The 20,744-nt window shown below is 37.0% G+C and overlaps 2 protein-coding genes across 15 annotated transcripts in view; both read left to right on the forward strand.

Moving 5' to 3' along the window:
- Nucleotides 1–17,722, forward strand: part of COL8A1 (collagen type VIII alpha 1 chain) — a 497,220-nt gene extending 479,498 nt beyond the window's left edge. For all 13 annotated transcript variants that reach the window (XM_074361898.1, XM_045503840.2, XM_045503835.2 and 10 more), the window contains 8 exons: nt 392–463; nt 2,257–2,386; nt 5,885–5,944; nt 7,090–7,192; nt 10,624–10,684; nt 11,128–11,215; nt 16,007–16,095; nt 17,414–17,722. In XM_074361898.1, coding sequence (XP_074217999.1) covers nt 392–463; nt 2,257–2,386; nt 5,885–5,944; nt 7,090–7,192; nt 10,624–10,684; nt 11,128–11,215; nt 16,007–16,095; nt 17,414–17,497 — 687 coding nt within the window. In that variant the 3' untranslated portion in view covers nt 17,498–17,722. The remainder of the gene's footprint in view (nt 1–391; nt 464–2,256; nt 2,387–5,884; nt 5,945–7,089; nt 7,193–10,623; nt 10,685–11,127; nt 11,216–16,006; nt 16,096–17,413) is intronic.
- Nucleotides 17,723–17,869: 147 nt separating this feature from the next.
- The window catches only part of LOC105077963 (cell cycle control protein 50C), a 31,118-nt gene continuing 28,243 nt past the window's right edge, over nt 17,870–20,744 (forward strand). For both annotated transcript variants that reach the window (XR_012506495.1, XM_074361953.1), the window contains exon 1: nt 17,870–20,129. The gene's annotated coding sequence lies outside the window, so the exon portion shown is untranslated. The remainder of the gene's footprint in view (nt 20,130–20,744) is intronic.

The raw sequence follows: 20,744 nt of genomic DNA on the forward strand, positions 1-20,744 counted from the left end.
CACCAGTCATAGTAGTCAATGACTTTCTTACCACATCTTAATTTTAATCACATCTATTTCTCCCTGTATTTTACAAATCTAGCCACTGTCTTCAATCTTTAATATCCTGTACCATCACCTTAAACATATATATACACACACTCATTCACGCATTTTGACCTTTGTTCAAAGATTTTCCAGTCTTAAGTCATTTGTACTTTCTCACAAATTCTCTCAGCCCAGCCCCTGCATAATAGCCCTTAGTGCATTTTCCAGTATCTCTTTGTCTATGGAATATTATCAAGATACTCTGGAGAATACGTGCATGACAATAGGTACTTTGGCATCCACATCTTTAGTTGACACTTCATCATGCTAAGATGAAAGTTTTCTCATTTGTATTTCCCTATAGCCTAAAGAATGTTTCTTGATAAAACCAAAGGAAACAAGTGAAGATGCCACCAAAACCAGGAAGAGGAGAAAGGTAATAATAATTTCTTACAATGATGTGGCCCCACATGGTTTCCATCACATTGTTAAATAGTATACTTTGATGAGGCAATTATTGTAATCCCCACTTTAGAGATGCAAAGATTGTGAGGTTCTTTGAGGTTTGGTGACTTTCCTAAGGTCACTAGTAATAGGTATTTCTGTTGGAGCTAAAAATAAATTCTTCTAATTCCTATTTCAGTCTTGTGGAGCACCAAACATCTTTGTTACCCACTCTGTGTTTTCACTGTGGTTAGAAGTCAGACATAAGTTTCTGATTCTAGAAGGGGCCCAGAGCTATCTTGTCCTCTGGCCCCTCTGTCTCTAAGAAAAGAAATCTACCAGCCTTCTTTCCTTACCCATTTCAAGTTTTAAAACCTTATATCTTAGAGTATTAATAAAAAGAAAACAATAAACAGATGAAGGTAGTATAAGTATAAGGCATTTCTGACTCTAATTTGGAACCGTAAATTAAAGCAAAAGTCTCCCCTTGATTTTAATACTCGCCTGTGAACATATGGAAAACTTTGTTGCTCCTATACAAACTTTCTGATGGCTCAGGCTTGAAGAAAGTGTGGTTGGCTTTGACCTTCTACCACAGTTGTGAAAACAGCAGTGTAATTCTCTCCCTGCCAAGAAGGGTCTGCTGCTGAAGTCAGCAGAGGAAATATGATTGGGATTAGAGCAAAGAAGATGGACTCAAACCAATTACTTAACAGCAAGCTTTTAGAAAAATGAGAGTGTGTGTGCGTATGATTCTTTTGCTCACAAATGGCCAAATAGGAAGATGAGAGATGCCAAATTGGCTGAGGTTTGGCAAGTTCTTAAAGAAATGACTTTAACTTCTCTTTGATAGTTTGTACACTAATGGCCTTCAGGAGTGTTAAGTTCTTGGTGGCTCAAGGTCAGAACTCCAGCTAAATAGTTTAGCCTTGGCTGAGGTCATGCTAAAATGTGCCCACTGATGACATATTTTTTAAAGTTAATTCATCTGACAGAACTTTGACCATTCTTGGCAGTGGTATAAAAAGAAGATAGTATGGAAGGAGAATAAAAAAGCTGGGGTGGGAGGCAGGGAATGTTTCTTTCTGGATCTTTGGTGAAATATTATAAGGAAATAAGGAGGGAAGTTTATGATGAAAGTTAAATGAACGATTCTGTGTTCCTAGTACATTACAGGCATTCAGTAAATGCTACACAAATAAGTCCAGATCAAAATAACTGTTGTGAAGTATTTCCTGTTCTGCTTTCCATAGGGCTAATTCAAGACTGTTTCTCCCAAGACTTGAGACTAGAAGGTCTAAAATGTCCCCCCTTTAGTGCATTCCTATGCTGAGATATGCAGCTCTTACTTTAATCCCAGAAATCCAAACTGAAACATAATGCCTTAAGAACCAGGTTAGGCAAGAAATTCTCAAAATTCTACTCTCCCAGGAGTACAAATTGTCTAAAGCTTAAAAAGAGGTTTCCACAAGCAACAAGTTTTATTGACTTTTAACAGAAAAATAGTACCCTTTTATAGAGACTCCTGCAGAAATTTTAGTTCTTCTAGAAATCACAGACCAAGGGTTACAAGGAGTCATTTAGATGATTTGTTCATTTTTCAAAGCTGTAGTTATGTCCGAGAAGTATCATTTAAGTTTCTCAAGTGTGTTTATTAGAACTCCTGTTCGCACCTGGCTATCACCAAAACCTGTGTACAGTTTAAATGCCAGCGGCATCGACCTATCTTAAGTGAAATTCCATTCTAAAAAATCTGCTTCCAATTTTTTTCTTCCTTCTTATTAGAAGAAAATTACTGATGTTCTTGCAAAATCAGAGCCAAAACCAGGGACACCTGAAGACCTACAGAAGCTGATGAAGGACTATTTTAGCAGTAATCGCTCAGTGATTGAATTAGAAGAACTAAACCTGCCAGGTACAACCAAGCTTCATTGTTGTTTTCCTTTTTTTTTTTTTTTTTCTTTTCTTTTTTTCCTTCTCTTACTATTCTGAGGCTTGTTATTTGGCAAAACCCATTGTTAGTTGCTAGCAATTTTCCTGATGATGAGGAAGGAGCAAAACAGGTTCACCTTTTGTCTGCTGTGTGTTATGGCTAGGTATTTCAGCTAGGGGGCTGATATGTTTTCCACACGCTGATACTCGTTTCCTCAACTTCATAGTTTTAACTGTTGGGTGATATCTTCATTAAGATGCTAAATGGTATTTGTTCAATCTAATAGAAAGATTTGTAATTTTTTATTCAAAAGGCTAATTGGGTATACATTTTTTGGCAGATTCTTTAATGAATAAGAATCCCTAATGAGGATAGAAGTTAAATAAAAATAAAGATAAGCACACAAATGAAAGTATAGAAGTGAAACATTGACTTACTCACCCTTTATAGACAAGAACTTTAGCTTTAATAGCATCTTATTTTTGTTGTTATCCTTAGCCTGGATGTGAAGTCATAATTGTGCATTTTAGGGTAGTGTTTTAGGTCCTAGCCAAGATTTTTTCAAGTAAGCTATCTAAAGGTAGGACAAAATTCTGCATTTTTAACAAGGCTGACACCTCACCCCGTGTGATTCTTAAGCCTGCTATTATTTGAGATCTACTGTATTAGAATATTTACAATTAAAAGATATTGGGAAATTCTTAAAACAACCAATTTTAATTAATTTCAAAGTAATGTTATATCCTGTAACTCTTTTGTGCAGAGATTGAGGAAAAGAGATGTTATAAAATCAAAGCACAAAAGGTTTGGGTAGCACTGCTTCAGATAAGCTATGTGTAGACTACTAGGGATATCTCATACTGCTTTTGGAAAAAGTCAAAGGTAGCTTGATTTCCTTTTTCCATGACAACTGTATGCTTTCTAGAGTCTTGAGAAGCTGAAAAACAGCCCATTCCCTGAATTTTTATAATTCTTTGTAATAATGTGCCTTTTTAAAAAAAATGCATGTTAGGCTGGAGATATCAGTGTCCCTGTCTGTTCCTTTTCCAAAAGGAATATCCTTTAGGGGGTTGAAGGAGCTCATTTCCACATGTGCAGTTTCTGGAGTTTTCCACTTACAGAGATCAGAAGGTCCAACAGCAGTTAGAGACCACTCTTCTCAGCACAGCAGTTCCTCTGCACGAGAGCTAGGTCCTGGCTCTTCTATCTCAGAAACCAAGTGTTACAACAAAGCCTCTTCAAGGTGTAACTGAAGTTTGATTTTACTGTGACTTAGTGTCAATTTTCCCTTGTAGTTCTTTGTTAGTTTACCTTCACCTGAGGAAAGATAATGGGACTGCTGCTATCTGTAACCTCTTGGAACATTATAAACCTTAATTTGCTAGAATTGTAGAGAGTAGAGGTCAGAAGAAACCTTGAAAGAGTCATTTGAGTTCCATAGTGAGTTTACATTATATTATATCTATCATCATTAGAGTTCAGTAATATAATTAGGCAAGAATGTGTGGTCATGGGTTGGCTTAGGGGAAAATGTTTAAAATATGTTAAAAATACTGTTATAGCCAAAAAAAATTTGGTTTTCATTTTCAGTTAAGAAATGAGGCCATTCTCAGCCACAGTGAATGAACACATCATAGGAAGGTTTTAGAGAAAAGGCCCATCACTACACTGTTAGGACCCAGGACACAAAGGAATTCTCATCAGGTGAGAGGAGGGACACACAATTATTTGAAACAGGCTCAGAAAGGGGCATAAATATAAGGTGGATGTAAGTAATAAAATATTGTTCCTATTTAGTTGCCGATCATCTAACTTGGTTGTGGTTTGAGGTTGTTTATGTCTGTAAGGCAGGAACATGTCTTTTCAATTAATACTGTACACTGTACATTGTTAATGTCATACACATGGGAACTTAATTAGAGTTTTGAGGCAAGAGTCACTTGGAGCTAACTCAGCTGTCCTCCTGAGAGCTGCAGTGTGGTTTAGATCAGTGCTAAATGCCTGTAGGCCAGCCACAACTGAATCACCCAGGAACTTAAAAAGCAAATTCCCAGGCCCTCCCCACAAGGAATTCTGACTCACTACGCAAAAAGGAATCCATTCCAGGAATCTGTATCTTTTGTAAAGTTCTCCAGGTGAGTCTGATCATATCCAGTCCTGGGAGATTACAGTTTTAAAGAATTCAAAGGCTCTATAACAGTATAGAGGGCAACATCTTTGAAGATAGGTACTCACATACTATGAGTTATGTATGCTGGGTCACAACATAAGCTTCATTTAATTTAGTAATAATTTACTCCTTAGCACTCTGCTGTGTTTATAGACAAACTTTTTTTTTTTGTAGAAAGAATTAGGATGATAAACATGATGTTGCTTTTTTATACATCTCAGGTACATAATTGATAGATCATGATCATCATTGGTTGAGCAAGACCCCTATGTTTTATTGTAGTATGTCACATTGTCTTTCATTGTGTTGTGTTATATTGTATTTTGATGCATTATTCCCACTCTTCCCCAAACCTCACTCCAATTTCCTTTCTCCATAGACATTCACTCTAAGGTATTAATATACATTTTAAAATATGTATATGTTCTTATAAAATATGTCATGTTGTTGCATGTGTATACATTTTATAATATATTTAAGTGATGTGCTGAACCTCTCATTCTGCTTCTTTCCTTAATTAACACTTTTTCAGGATATGCCTGTATAGCTTTATTTACGTCTAGTTCATTGTGTCTAAAATGCTATGTAGTAGTCTACTGATTTCATCTACTATATATTGCTCATCCATTTTCTCCTATATGGACACTTAGACTGCTTCTAGTTCCCCAGTATTAAAAATAATGCTAGTGTGAATAGACTTGAATATGTCTATTTATAGACCACACAACAATTTCTTCCCATTATTTACTCAGGAATTGTGATCCTGGGGTCATTGGTGTATACATCTTAATTTTACTACTTTCCGGGATAGCTATACCAGTTTATACCTACACCTACAGTTCACAAGAGTTTCCATCATCCTACGTTCTCACCAACACTTGGTATTATACATCTTTCTAACAGTAGCCATTCTAATGTGTGTGCAGTGTTATCTCATCTTGTATTAATTGCACTTCTATGATGACTAGTGAGTTTCAGCATTTCCATTTAGATTTGTTAGCTATTTCAGCTTTGCCTTTGTATAGTGCCTATTTTGTGGATTTGGAAATAAAGATATTTTATTAGTCAACTGAATGATACAGCAAGCTTCTATTTCACTACTCTAAGAAATGATGGACATTTAGAAATTTACTTTTTGCTGCTGCTGTTGCTGTTGTATAAATGTTAGACAACACTTTTAAGATAAAATATCTGAGTCCCCATTTCACTAATGTACAACCTGTTCAAGAATACATCTTTCACATTTAATCTATTTTGATTATGTATGTGTTGGCAAAATATTCTACAAAGCATGTTTCTTATATTTCTAGACTCCTGTTTCCTCAAGGCCAATGATTTGACTCATAGTCTTTCATCATACCTAAAAGAAAGTAAGTAAACTCATTTTTTAAAATTATTTATCAAGTTATTATTTCCATTAAAACATAAGGTCTATCTCTTTAAAATAAAAACTTAGAAAACTACATTTAAAATCAGGTTTCTACTTTAAATGGATTTTAAATGAAGGTCTTTTAGGTCCATCTTGATACTAATTTTTATTTATTTAAATTTATTCTTATTTTCTCTGGCATGTTGGTCTTCTTTTTGTTTTATAACACAGTAAAAGTTTTGGTCTTAGAATCCAAAAAATTATTAGTTTTGTAGTCCCAGGTTCCCCATTAATTTGCTCTTTGACCCAAGACAAGTCACTGAGGACTCCTCTGGGACTCAATTTTGTTATCTGAAAGACAAGGAATTTGGACTATATGATCTTGAAGGCAGCTCTGAGATTCTGAAATTCTGTTCCCATGTTCAGAGCTCAGACCATGCCTATTGCGTAGACAGTCTAATTTGACCTTTTCAGTAAATATTGTATGTAGGCAGTAATAACTAGATTCTTCATGCTAGTTAGTCATTTATTTGTGGCCAACAGTGAACAGTTTAGAGATAAAAATGTAACATTCTTCTTTCAAATTCTAACCAATTTTGACGACATTCAACTTGAGTTCATAAGCCTTTCTTAGCCTCAAATTCAGCAAATGTAAATGTAGATAATAATACAACCAATCTCACTGAATTATGAAAACTAAAAAAGAGAAATTTGCATAAAGTGCTTATCACAGTGTCAGTGTTTAATAAATGTTTGCTATTATTTTAATATCATTTCCATTTTATATCTTACACCGAGTATCCCTTTAAAATTTAACATTATTAAATCAGAGTTCTTTTCCTTATTTAGTCAACATTGCCTTCAAGCATCAAACATAAAATATAGAAAATGTATTATTACAGACTTTTTTAACTTAGTCCTAAAACTAGTCACATTTAGCTACTTAGCATATTATGTGTTTTGTGGTATAAGTTAGTATTTCGTTTTAATCTAATATCTAGAATAATCAGTATAGGATAGAATCTAAACAATGCTCATTATATTTTATTTTACTTAAACAATAAAGAAGTGATTGGAGAATATCCAACTTTGGGGACCTTATTTTGCTATATTTAGAGTAATATTTTTCTTACGGCCTCTTTTCAGTCTGCCCTAAGTGGGTGAAACTTCGGAAAAACCACAGTGAGAAGAAATCGGTCCTGATGCTGATTATCTGTGGCTCTGCCGTCCGAGCCCTGGAGCTCATCAGGTGGGAAGCTTCACCTACTCTGTTTCGTAAATGTTTTCGAAGTAACTGATACGTGCCAAGCTGGTATGTTCTATATTCTGGAGATGTAGCAATGAACAAAATACACAGAGTCCCTTCTCTCATGGAACTTACAGTAAACAAATAAACATACATAATAATCTCAGATAATAATAAGTTATGTAAGAAAAAAATCAAGCATGGCAAAGAGGATGGGGGCTACTTTTAAAAGGGTGGTCACAGAAAACTTCTCTCAGGAGATTGATATTTGAGCAAAGACTTAAACAAAGTGAGAGAAAGCCAAGCAGATATCTGGAGGAAGAGGGTTTCAGGCAGAGGGGACAATAAGTACAAAAGGCCCTGCGATGGGGTGTGCCATTGGAGGACTGTGAGCAGAGACGTTATATGATGTGAATAGTCATTCTAAAGGATCGCTTTGGCTGCTGTGTGGAGAGCACACATTGTAGAGGGCAAGGGTAAAAGCACGGAGATTATACAAGCAACAGCCAGTTGTAGGAATAATGAAAGAAAAGATTTAATTTAAAATAATAGCAAGAAAAAGAATGAAACACCAAGGAATAAACTTACCAAAATTTAGATAGAGAAAATATTACATGAGGGATGCAGAAGATCTTAAACAAACAAAAAGGCATACCATATTCTTGAATAGGAAGATTCAATGTAAAGATGTCTGTTTTACTTAAGGTAATCTGCAGATTTCACAGATTCCCAATGAAACTTCAATGAAATTGTTTTTCAAACTGGAGAAACTAATTCTAAGTTCATATGAGAAAATACAGAACTAAAAATAGCTGGGGAAATTCTGAACAAGAATGTTAGAAAGGATTCTATGCCTGTAGTATTTATCAGATTATTTGAAAAAAAATGAAGTCTCGGTAATTAAAACTGTGGAACTGGCACATGCATGAAGGACAGATCAGAACAGTGGTACAGAATCAAACATTCAGAAATAGACCCATGTGCATCTGAAAGTGCAGCATGTGGCAAGAGTGCCGCGTCAAGAGGGAAAGTTGGATTATTTAATAATTGGTGTTGGAACAACTTGGTAGCCATATCTCACTTCTTATACCAAGACAAATGCCAAATGGACCAAAAATTTAAATGTAAAAATTCCGCTTTAAAGATTTGTTGGGGCTTTACTAAGTGCTTTCACATACCTTTTCATTTACTGTTTTTTTGTAGAATAAACAAAAAGGCTTCCATTGGATCTGTGGTAACATTCAGCTCTCAGAGAAGAGCCATCAGAATAAAGTGGGATTTACTGAGACTCACCCTCTCCTAGGGCCAGGCTCTATGCCAGACTCTGCGCCAGGCTTTGACCAGAGACAAAACAAAAGAAAATCCAATTCCTGAGGGAAAAGGAGCTTGATCAAATAGACTGAGGTGCAAATGTAGACTCTTGGTGGTTATTTAGCATCTATTTTTCTAAATGAACTAATCTGACAATGAATTTAGTAGAGTAGTTTTTAAGCTTAGTTACCAGTCCTTCAAACCCTCCTTTCCCACTAGGCAACACATTAAATTGTATCTCACACCCTCTCAATAAAACAAAAGTGTATCAACTATTTCTGCTCTAAGCATAATTGATCTTCAAAACTCCAACTGCTTCTGGACAGCTGTACTTGCTGTTTCTGAAATCATAAGAATTCACACTGACATTCCACTCCTTCAAGAACTACCACCACAGAACTCCTTTCAGATTCAAGCACTAATGGCAAAGAGGTGGGCCTGGAGGTGGCCTCATAAAAACAAGTTGTCACATCGATTTGAGTTTTAACTGTACATAAATGCCTTTTTGAGGGGCATAAAAACACTATGTTGTCGTACTTCATTTGCCCATTCTCAGTGTTTTTCTGTGTCTTCAGTGATATAATGATCCATTTCAAGGTTAAGTGATTCTTGAGCAGGCACAAGAAGCCCCATTCATAAAGGCTAACATTAAATAATTCTAACTTTTGTAAGACTGTCTGCTCTCTTGAGAACCACGACTTATGTTAAATATGTTCTCTGAATTGTCTTCCTAGTTAACCTTGCCATGGAGAAAGTGCGTGTGTAAGTGCAGACTTGAGTGCAACAGAACTCGTTTGTATAGCATGAGTCACTATTTTGCAAACTTATGTAGTCCTACTGGCCAGTAGCATTTCTCAAATATAATAATGATATATAAAGGAAAGTAACATTCTGAGCAGTATTCCCATGTTAGTTCTATTCCCAAACATCAACTAAAAGATTATTCTTTTACACCCATTTATACCCAAAGCATTTCCACATATAAAATTTTACAGAAAAGTTCACTCTGCAATGTAGATAAAGTGGGGGCGGGGGGCTACTCTGAATGAAGGACATAAGCCCTCCTGCTAACCCCTGCCAGCTCATTTCTGCCCCCTCAGGACAGCCACAGACAGACCTTTGTATGTGCCCTTGCGTTCCGTAGATCTCGGGCTGATATCACTGCTAAGATACTTCTCACAACCAAATTTTGTATGAGAACTATACTGCAGAGTTTGAAGATAAATTTTCTGCAAGGGGCCTAAAATATAGAACTTTTGTGTTACAGGTGTTAAAAGAACAAAATTCAACTGAGTGAATTTGAAGATTGAATTGGCTTTACTCAGTGATTCATGAATCAGTCAGCATCCCCTCTAGCTACAGGAGGGGCATTCCGAGGGGTTGTACAAAAATGAAAGGTTCTTATAGGAAAAAGGTGGAGCAAGGGATCTATTAATAAAAGAAAAGATTTATATTTAGGCCAGGACATTTTCTTTTGAAGGGGAAGGGAACAGCAAGGATTTTGTCTTACTCTGGTGGGTAGAGAGGGCCCACTTGACAGATTACCTTGCTGGTGCTTGACCAGAAATTCCAGAGTGGTTGATTAAGGTTACATTTCTGGGAGAGGCTGATACTGCAGTTGGAGAGCAGCACAAGTGACACCATTTTGGGACTGTTATTTTCATTTTAACAGAAGTGAAGGACAGATCTACATGTTTCAATAATCAAGGAAACCGGGAGAGGGTATAGGTCAAGTGGTAGAGCACGTGTTTAACATGCACCAGGTCCTGGGTTCAGTCCCTAGTAACTCCTCTATAAATAAATAAACCTAATCCCCCCCTACACACCAAAATAAAATAATTAAATAATACAATAATAATCAAGGAAACCTAAGTAAAGTTAACCTTGTGTATGAGAGTTAGAAGCCAACCCAGATACATGCTTGAATAAAGGCCACCCCAGTTCTATTCCAGAGATGGGAATTGTTTGTGTATATGTGTCTTAGAATTGTGTGTGTGTGTGTGTGTGTATCCACATACATATGCATGTATGTGCACACATACATGCACATGTTTTGAATAAATCAAGATGTAATACTTAAGTAGTGAATTTTCTTATGTGTTAATCTATTCTTTTTTCATCAGGTCAATGACTGCATTCAGAGGAGACAGCAAAGTTATGAAATTATTTGCAAAACATATAAAGGTAAACAAGGGCATATCATTCCTGGTGAGAGATGAAAGTGATCCATAAAGGCCACCTCCAGACCTCAGTTTCTCTGCTTCAGCCTCTTTTCCTTATCTCCTTAGCAAGCATGTTCTTTGGTGCCTCCCTTGTATAACATATTTAGCAACCATTCTGGTTTTCTTTGCCTTTCCTTCATCTATCCCAACAGTCAACATTCCTCTATACTCTGAGATTTCTGTACAGGAGCTGAGGTTTGATCCCTGGATTCTTTGAAGATTTACCAGTTTTCTAGGGAGATGCTTTTCTGTCTGATGTTACTCTTCTTTGCCCTGGAAGTTGTCCCTAAACAAGGGTAGCTCCATTTGTTTTTTTGCCTCTTAGCTTTTACAGTAAATACTCTAAATTGGGCTGTGATTGAACTTTTTGATGATTCTTCTTTGTTCTCCATCATTTTGGAATAGGTCCAGGAGCAGGTAAAATTGCTGGAGAAACGTGTGGTACACCTTGGTGTAGGAACTCCAGGGAGGATTAAAGAACTCATTAAACAAGGTATGAAAAGAGGTGGTGATACTCCTATTCAGAGCTGGGAGTTTGCCTGACCCCTATGTGAGTTTGGGAAACCACATGTGTGAGGTAGTGAAACCAGACCTCTGTGTTAATTCAGGAGTTGGAAACTCAGCCTTTAGTCTCTAAAGCTGCCAGCAGGTATAATGCAGTAGGGAGTGATAAGGACTGTTGGAAACTGCAGTGCACGTGCCCATCTAAATACATTCAAATCCCAGTTGCTGTAAGCAGGTTAGTGGATCCACAATTATTCCACCAATTTGCAATTGTATAGCTGGATGTGCTGAGTATTTCCCTCTCACTTAATTGAGTCTCAGCCCCCCAGGACTCCCATTCTAGTTGAGGGCTGGTATAAAAATTTGTTGAAACAAAAATGCAGTTTCTGTGGGTGAAATATAGGTATTATACAATACTTCTCCCGAATGTATTTCTCTTTTAGTGCCTTACCCAGAAAGTATTCCAGACAGCATCCACCAGTGGGTTTTTATAGTTTGTTGACTTTACCAAAGCCTAAAAACCTGTTGACCTGCTGATAATCTTATGTATTCTACCTCAGACAGATTAAAGATTTCTTTTCAATGCTCATTTCCAAATTACTTGTTTAATACAGTAATAGAACATTATTTTATAACTATCTGAGGCTAGTCCTCGATTTTTATGTATCTAAAAGTAAATTGTTCATCAGTATAGTAGCTAAGTATAGAGATGATCATTTGCCAGGAAGCAAACAAGAGCTAAACATACTAGTGTTTCTCTCCAGATGAAAATCATCCAGGATTAAATGAACCCAGGATATGCAGAGGTCTGCACAATTACAAGGAAGTAACAAACTTGGTAGCCCCAGACAAAGAAGGGAAGCAAATATTTTTTGAGTTCCTATTTTGCACTCAGTGCTATGCCAGACACTCTCACATATCTCATCTAGTACTCACAGCATCCTTAAGGCTAGCAGTCTTAATTTTTATGAGAGAAAACTGAAGCTTAAAAGGGTTACATAGCCCGTCCCAAGAGCTGTCATTCGAGGCCTTCCTGGTTCCAAAGCTTTTCCCCTCGAGGAGCTCCTGATCCAGCTGAAGAGATAAATGTACATAGAATGAGATTGACAACATGAGGCAGTAAATGCCAGGGGCCAAATGAGTACTTCTAAATCCTATAGCAATTGAAATGAGGGAGAGATGGTTATGGTGGCTGAATCTGCAGGGAAGATTTTACAGAGGAAAGGGTCTTTAAGTGATCTTTGAAGTATATGGAGGATTAAAATAGGATCTTTGAAGTATGGAGACATGAGGAAAGCCTTCAGGAATGGGAGAACAGCTGAATCAGAAGCAGACAGGCAGGTGCACAGTGTGCAACCAGAGGAGGTGTTAAGTAGGCAATACTATGCTGAGGTTAAGAGCCCCTATTATGGACTCAAACCTCTGAATGCAAGTCCAAGGTCCATCAATTTACCAGCTCTGTGACTTGGCAAGTTTCTTAACCTTTCTAACCCTATTTCTTTTTCTGAATGCCAGAGATAGTAATAGCATCTACCTCAAAGAATTGTTATACCAATAAAGAGCTAAACACAATGGATGTCACACCTTAAGAACTCAACAAATACCCGTTAGTACCTTTATTAAAGAGACCACCTTTCTTGTTTTGAGACTTCGTGGGCCGTAGTAGCCTGTGATTCAGTTGGAAAGAAAGTCAGATTGTAGAGAGTAGATCTTACACAGTAATTGGCTGGATTTTTATCTTGTGGGCTGAGGAGGGTGTTGAAAGTGAAGGAACAGATGACAGGCACTGATAGTCTGTAAGACACAGAGTTGGGAGAAATTGGCTGGGCAGCAAGAAAGGCCAAGGATGCACCCTCCCATTCCCTCTTAGCCAGAGATCCACCTCTCCCCTTCCTGGATTCTAGCTGATTTGTGTGTGTCACTAGGCACCCAGTGCAGCAGGGTCACTCTTCTACATATTTAATATTTAAGAGGCGGGGGGGAGAGCGAGAACAAACTTGTCCAGATTGTTGAAATTAGATTTCTACAGAGTTGTTAAAACTCACTGTGGAGGCTTATTTCATTTAAGGAATGGAAAAATCATTTAAGGAGCTGTTGACTTTTTCATAATATTAATGAAAATAACTTCTGATTCTAACTGGTTGAATGGTTTAATATTCATTAACTACAGATGTTACCGTACAAAGTATTTTAAAAGAACAATTCCAGCACTCTAGAAACTGAAAATCTAGCAAAGCAAAGCAAGTGGCCCATAACTCATTTTATATAGCTGTTTATGATTTAAGATGTTTACATATATGATATATTAAGGAGAGTTTCTAGACATCAAAAAATATCCTGTAACACTGGGATCCATACACTTATAGTCAGAATTGTATTGTTTTATTTAATAAAAAAGGGAATTTTCTAATTATGAGTCTCTGTAAAATGCAAAAAAGGTACAGAAAAGAAAATAAGTCACTTTAATCTCTTGTTAGTTAATATTAAATATATTTCTTTTCAGTCTTTTTCTATGCATTTATCTATTTATTTTTATAAGTAGAAATCATATTGCATGTAATAACTTTATAGCCTGTCTTTTCCACTTAATATATCTCATGAGGACTTTCCTTGTCATGAATTAGTTTTAATTTTTCATTTTTAATGGCTACATATGTTCTGTTGAATTTTTTTCTAGTTTGATTGAGATATAATTGACATATAACATTGTACTGACCATGGTATACAAATCAGTCAGTTCACATATTTACAATTTTCTGTCTTCTCATGAGAACTTTTAAAGTCTACATTTTTAACAACTTTCAAATATATAGTACGGTATTGTTAACTATGGTTACCATGCTATGTATTACATCCCCAGAGCGTATTTATCTTATAGCTGAAAATTCTTACGTTTTGCACCTTCAGCTTTTTCTCCCACCCCCTACCTCTGGCAACCACCACCAGTTTGTTCTCTGTAGCTATGAAATGATTTGTTTGTTTGTTTGTTTCCCCCATATAAGTGAGATCATACAGTATTTGTCTTTCTCTGACTTATTTTCCTTAGTATATATAATGCCTTCAAGGTCCATCCATGTTGTCACAAGTGGCAGGATTTTCTTTTTTATGGCTGAATAACATTCCACTGTGTGTGTGTATGTGTGTCACATGTTCTTTATCCAGTCATTTGTCAGTGGACACTTAGGTTGTTCCCATGTCGTGGCTATTGTAAGTAATGCTGCTGTGATTATGAGGATGCAGATATCTTCCTGAGATAATGATTTCATTTCCTTTGGGTGTATAACCAGAAGTAGAATTGCTGGGTCACATGATAGTTCTGTTTTTAATTTTTTTGAGAAACCTCCATACTGTTTTCCATAGTGGCTACACCAATGTACAATCCCACCAACAGTGCACAAGGGTTCCTTTTTTCCCACATCTCTTGTCATTTTGGTAATAGTCATTCTAACAAGTATTAGGCAATAGCTTATTTTGATTTTGATTTATGTTTCCCTGATGATTAGTGACACTGACCACATTTTCATGTACCTATTGGCCATTTTGTATGTCTTCTTTGGAAAAACGTCTACTCAGTTACTCTGCCTATTTTTAAGTCAGATCACTTGTTTTTTTGCCGTTGAGTTGTATGAGTTCTTTATATTTTTTTGGGATATTAACACCAATTTATATTGTTTTTTGGAGCAATTCTGTTTTGATAGGATATTTGGGGTCTTTCTAATTTGTTTTTGCTATTACAAGTAATACACAGTGATCATCTTTACAAGTAAGTATGCATTAAGTGTCTGATATTTTATTGGGATATGTCATAAAGGAGAATTATTTTATCACATACTAAGCATTTTAAAGCTCCTCTTGTATAATGCCTGGTTGCTTTCCAGAGAGACCGTACTTGTTTGCTCTCCCACCAGCAGTCAGTTATTTTTAGGGGAACACTATGAGCTCATTGTCTTTTCCTCACCTATCATTTTTAATTTTGCAGAGAAAGTTTTAAATAAGAGGCACTGTAGTTATAAGAAGCTTGGAAAAGTTTTTTTGGGCAGAGAGGGAAACACTGAAATAACAGTATCGAGGGGAAGTGCTGCAGGATAAAGGAAGGCTTCTTTATGTTTCCAGGTGTAACATGTAACAGCTGGGGGCAGAGGGAAAAACTGACTGCCCAGCTCTGAGACCTCTGAGGAACAGACAATCTCTGAGGTCCTCTCCGGCCCCACATTCCATAATTGTCTCTAAATAGATGGGAAAACAGCAGGAATGAGACTTTAAGCGGTTTACCAGTCTCCTCAAATTCTGAATAGAACCCATTCATCTTAACTTTCTTTTCTGCCTGAAATTAACCCTGCAACCCTGTCCTCATCCTTCTACCCACTCACCTCCGCACAGCCATGCAGACTCTGTTGGACTCAACTCCTCTGCAGGGCCACTACCCCAAGCTGCAGGATATATTTTATCAAATGCCTGGCGGGAAGACTTCATCCTCTGAAGCTTCATGAAATGGAGGCTTGGGTTTGATTCTTTGCCAACACTTGAGCATTTGACAAGCTTAGCAAGAGCAGCTTCCCTGCTTCGTTGAGAATCAGCGATAAGATTGTAAAGGGAGCAAGACTCCAAGTGCTACATTTGCTTTCCATCAGGCAAGGACAGCACTTAAATGTGCAGAGATTAGTGGCCGGGGGAGAAGAGAGCAAATGAGGCAAAAAGCAACCAGGCGAATAAAAAATCATTTTAATAAATTTAGGTCATGAGTTCTTTAATGTAGCAACACTCTCCCTGTCTCTTTCAGGTGGCCTTAATTTGAACCCCTTAAAGTTTCTGGTTTTTGACTGGAACTGGAGAGATCAAAAATTGAGGAGGATGATGGACATTCCCGAGGTACCATGTAACCAGCAATCCAGCACTTGCCTTTAATCTTTTCTTTTCTTTTTTTTTTTTCAATTTGAACTTGAGTTCAAACACAGTAATAAAGTCTTTGACATGGGGAGCCAGCACATTCTGGCCTTTGAAATGATTTCCTTTAACTCTGAAGTAACTACAATTATAGAGGCCATCTCACCCCTTACACATAACTGTATCTTTTCCATGTGTTTTGTAGGAATCAGCTTTGTTTCTTCATTAAATAACCAATGGCCTCTGCCTCACTGGGGACCACATCTATACTGTACCTTAGAGAGACACAAAGATCTGGAGGACTTGGCACATTTCCCTGTGCCTTGTTTTAAAGACACAATTATCTTTGCCTTTCATCCTTATAAGTGCACTTGGAGGTGGGGGGCACAAACTTGCCTCATTACCTGCATCTCCACATCCCCACTTACCTAATTTAGAGGGCTGTTTTGTTTTTTTGGGGAATGGGAAATTTTTTTTGATGTCTCAATGGATTAGAGCTGATTGAATACCTTTGTGGGAACAGCATTAGCTCATTATATATTTATGAAGGTAATCCATTATCATCATAATGTGAAAAATTGATTTGCCACCCACCATGTTACCATGGGACTAATATTTCAATCTACCCAGATGCTTAGAAGCTGCTGTTGGCGAGAATAGGGTTGTGCAGTAATAAACATGGCTGCTAGTCACCAACCAGGAATAAATCATGGCAGAAACTATCAAAGAAGATGGGAATTACTCCTCCAAAAATGCTGAATGAATTAATTTACTATGTAAAACTATATCCCCAGAATGACCAAATCTGATTATAATTGATTGGTGAGTTATATTAGACATCAGTTCGGACGGAAAAACCATTTTCTCAGTTCCCTACACACACATCTGAGTAAGTCACCACTAGTTTTCTAATTATAATAATGAGGGAGAAATAGTCTCCAAGAAGAATAACCTATAGTCATTTTTATTATGTTGATTATTATTAGCAGTTTTGCTACATTGAAATATTATGTATACTCTAGGCACACTTTGGATATCTTGAAACACTTTTGTGTAAGATTCTTTTATGAGCTTTTATTTTGAATGGCTGCAAACAAAAGGGCATTTTAATGAAACTGATGCCTTATATAGTACATCTTCTTTTACTTTTGTAAATATTTCAACTCTGAATAAAATGCAGGTTTTTCTCTTCCTAGTTCTGGCCGTAACAACTGCATAAAATACCAGAGTCCAGATGGTTGAATTTATTCATCAAGACCATCTTTTCTTGATCTTAACCTTTTTTTTCTTTTGTCTCATTTAGATAAGAAAGGAGGTTTTTGAACTTTTGGAAATGGGAGTCTTCAGTCTATGCAAATCAGAATCTTTGAAGCTGGGCCTTTTCTAAATCTAGGTCCTGATGAAGATTCCAGTTTTCATGGTGGGATTTGCATCTCCTTTAATGGCTTCAGCACATTGCATATGCACTCAGAAAATATCAGCTATTGTTTTATTAAGTTAATTGTGTCACCAGATGGATCGCTGGGAATGTTTCATGGGGATTCTTTGACAAAAATGAATCTGTCCTTTGCCAAAACCCTTGTATAATAAAGCATCACTGGCTTGTGTGTGATTTTTGTTACACAGACTGAGTTTTTCTCTCACCAACTGGCCTCTAATAGGACTGTGTAAGGGAAGGGAAAGAGCAGCGGAGCAACCCTAAACAAGCCCCTTCCCTCTCTGAGCCTCAGTTTAATCAGCTGCGAAACGGGAATGATATCTTGCAGGATTGCTGAGGATTTCGTGAGAACGGATTTATAAACTGTGAAGCCTAGTCCCAGAGTGAAGGGTGGCAGTGGTAGTGGTAGAAAGAGCTGTAAGTATATGTGGCACTTTGTAAACATGTCAAAGACAATGATGTACCTACAATGGTCTTACTCATTTATTTCTTTAACTCTTTATTTTGAGGTAGTTTCACATGTATGGAACAGTTGCAAAAATAGTATAAAGAATTCCCATTCCCTCTTTCCCCAGCACCCCCAGTGTTAACATCTTGTATAACCATAGTACAATTATCAAAACTAAGGAATCAACATTGATACAATATAATTAACTAAACTACAGACTTTATTTAGAATTCCCCAGTTTTCCCACTGTTGTCCGTTTTCTATTCCAGGATCCACTCATCCCACATTGCATGTAGTTGTCATTCTCCTTAGCTTCCTCCGGTTGGTGACAGTTACTCAGTCTCTTATTGTCGTTCATAACCTTGACACTTTTATAGAATGTCCCTCAATTTGAGTTTGTCTATTGTTTGTCTGGAAGAAAACATCAGAATATCACTTTATAAGAGAACAGAATTGCAAATTGAGACATGCAGTCTGTGCTTTCAGAATTCAGACCAATCCAGCTGCCAAACCCAAAAATGAGACCATCATGAATATTATGTGTGCATATAGTATGTGTGTTTGTGACTGTACCCCACACATACAACCACTTCCTGATTCTACATTTATTTGGTACATTTGTGTCTCAGCAGTTAATGGGGAAAGGTAGTGAAATACGAGGCAACCCAGTATATGCAAAATGTCTGGATGCCTGAAGAGGCTATCTACACAGCAGTTAAAGAGAAATGACAGCAAGGATTTTAAAAGTCACTTTCTGAAGTTTCTAGTGATGCCAACACAATGGCCTCTAACAGATCGTCATGTCCATATCAATGTTAACCAGTGGTTCTCAACTCAGGGCTATTTTGACCCCCAAGGGCCATTTGCCATACCTGGAGACGTATTTGATTGTCACAACTCAGGGAGGAGGGGGCTACTACTGGCATCTAGTGCAGGATTGCAACTGGCATTTAATGGGTAGAGGCCAGGGACACTGCTCAATATCCTGCAAACCTGCAGGACAACCCCCATGACAAAAAAAATATCTGGCCCAAAATGTCAATAGTGCTGAGGCTGAAAAACTCTGCTCTAGAAATTTAAAAAGGAGAATATAATGAAATATATTTCTATATTTGCAATGGATGTATTTAGGAGAGAAATGTGTAAATATAAAAGTAACTGTAAAATGCATATCTGGCCATCTCTGAAGAATGTTGCCCCAAAAATGTTTTCACTCACTACCTATAATGGTTAATTTTAATGTGTCAACTTGACTGGGCTCAGGGTACCCAGATTGCTGGTCAAATACTGTTCTGGGTGTTTCTGTGAGGGTACTTTTGGATGAAATTAACATTTAAATTGGTAGATTCGAGTAAAGCAGATTGCCCTCCATAATGTAGGTGGGCCTCATCTGGTCAGTTGAAAGCCTGGATAGAATAAAAGGCTGCCCCTCCCCCAAGTAGGAAAGAATTCCTCCTTCCAACTGAAACATCAGCTCTTCCTACCTGACAACCTTCAAACCGTGACTTCAACTCTTCCTGTTTCTACAGCAGCTTTTGGCCTTCGAACTCAAACTAAAACATCAACTCTGCAGATTTTGGATTTGCCAGCCTCCTCCATAGTCACGTGAGCCAATTCTTTACAATAGATCTATGCATACATATAGATCTCCTATTGGTTCTGTTTCTCCGGAAAACTTAATATACTCCTGTGAAGCACCTCTTACTTTGGGATTTGGGGTAGATTCGTTTTGCTGTTTTATAAAAAGCCTAAGAAATACTGTAATGACCCTTTTGGTGGGTGTCATCTGTGTACTGTAATTTCACGCAATGTTGGAATAAGTACCTAGATTACAAACATACCTGATATTTTGTAGGTCAGTTCTGCATGCATAATCTAATCTCATAGGCTGTTCCTGCCTTTTAAACTCACTTCTGGACCATGTTTATTTAGTAAAACAAATAGTAGATATGAACTTGGAAGTGTTCACTGCCATCTTCTCACACAAGTCTGTCTGAAACCAGCAGCCATACTTATTACCACCTCCAAGCCAGATTCAAATGTCTTGCTGAAAATTTCCCATTGGTGGTATGCTTTTTTTCCTTCCAATTTCCCAAGTGGGAGACTTTGACTCTGAACTGGAAACATCCCAGTGTAAGTAATTGCATTTATTTTGTATTCTTTTAAATTAATTAGATTTGCCAAACTCATTGCTTTCTTTAATACAAAAATAGTCCAGCATGGCTTCTCTGCCTAATGTTAATAAAAAGATTTAGAAACTCACACGCTGCCTAATTTTTTAAAAAGCCTAATTCTACATCTTAAATTCATCTTGAAGAGGAAGTAATTATTAATACTCTAATGAAAATGTTAGTGAATTTCTAATAAGTAGGGGAAAAAAAGAAAAATCCAAAACCAAACCAGTAATACTAACATTGCAATATTAAACATTTCATTATCTATTTTTGTCTTCCTTTCTCTTGCCTTATTTGGGCTATTTCAAAGCATGTGCTTGGGAAGAAGTTAGGAGGAGATGTCTTTCATCTGCATTTCCTACCAGAGTCTTTCTTATGGGTGAAAAAATTGGAAGCTGCTGAGATTAAACATCTGTGTCCTACAGTCCCCATTTGCTTCTTTTCTCATTATCACAAATAGTCAAGTTAGCTGTAATCTGAGAATGTTTTCCCAATTTATTCTATATTCATGTTAAGGGACAGCCACATTTGGAAAAAAAGTTGAAAGCACTAACTTCTTTTTTGTTGTTGTTGT

The sequence above is a fragment of the Camelus bactrianus genome, chromosome 1 (assembly GCF_048773025.1).
Source record: "Camelus bactrianus isolate YW-2024 breed Bactrian camel chromosome 1, ASM4877302v1, whole genome shotgun sequence".
Taxonomy (NCBI): Eukaryota; Metazoa; Chordata; class Mammalia; order Artiodactyla; family Camelidae; genus Camelus; species Camelus bactrianus.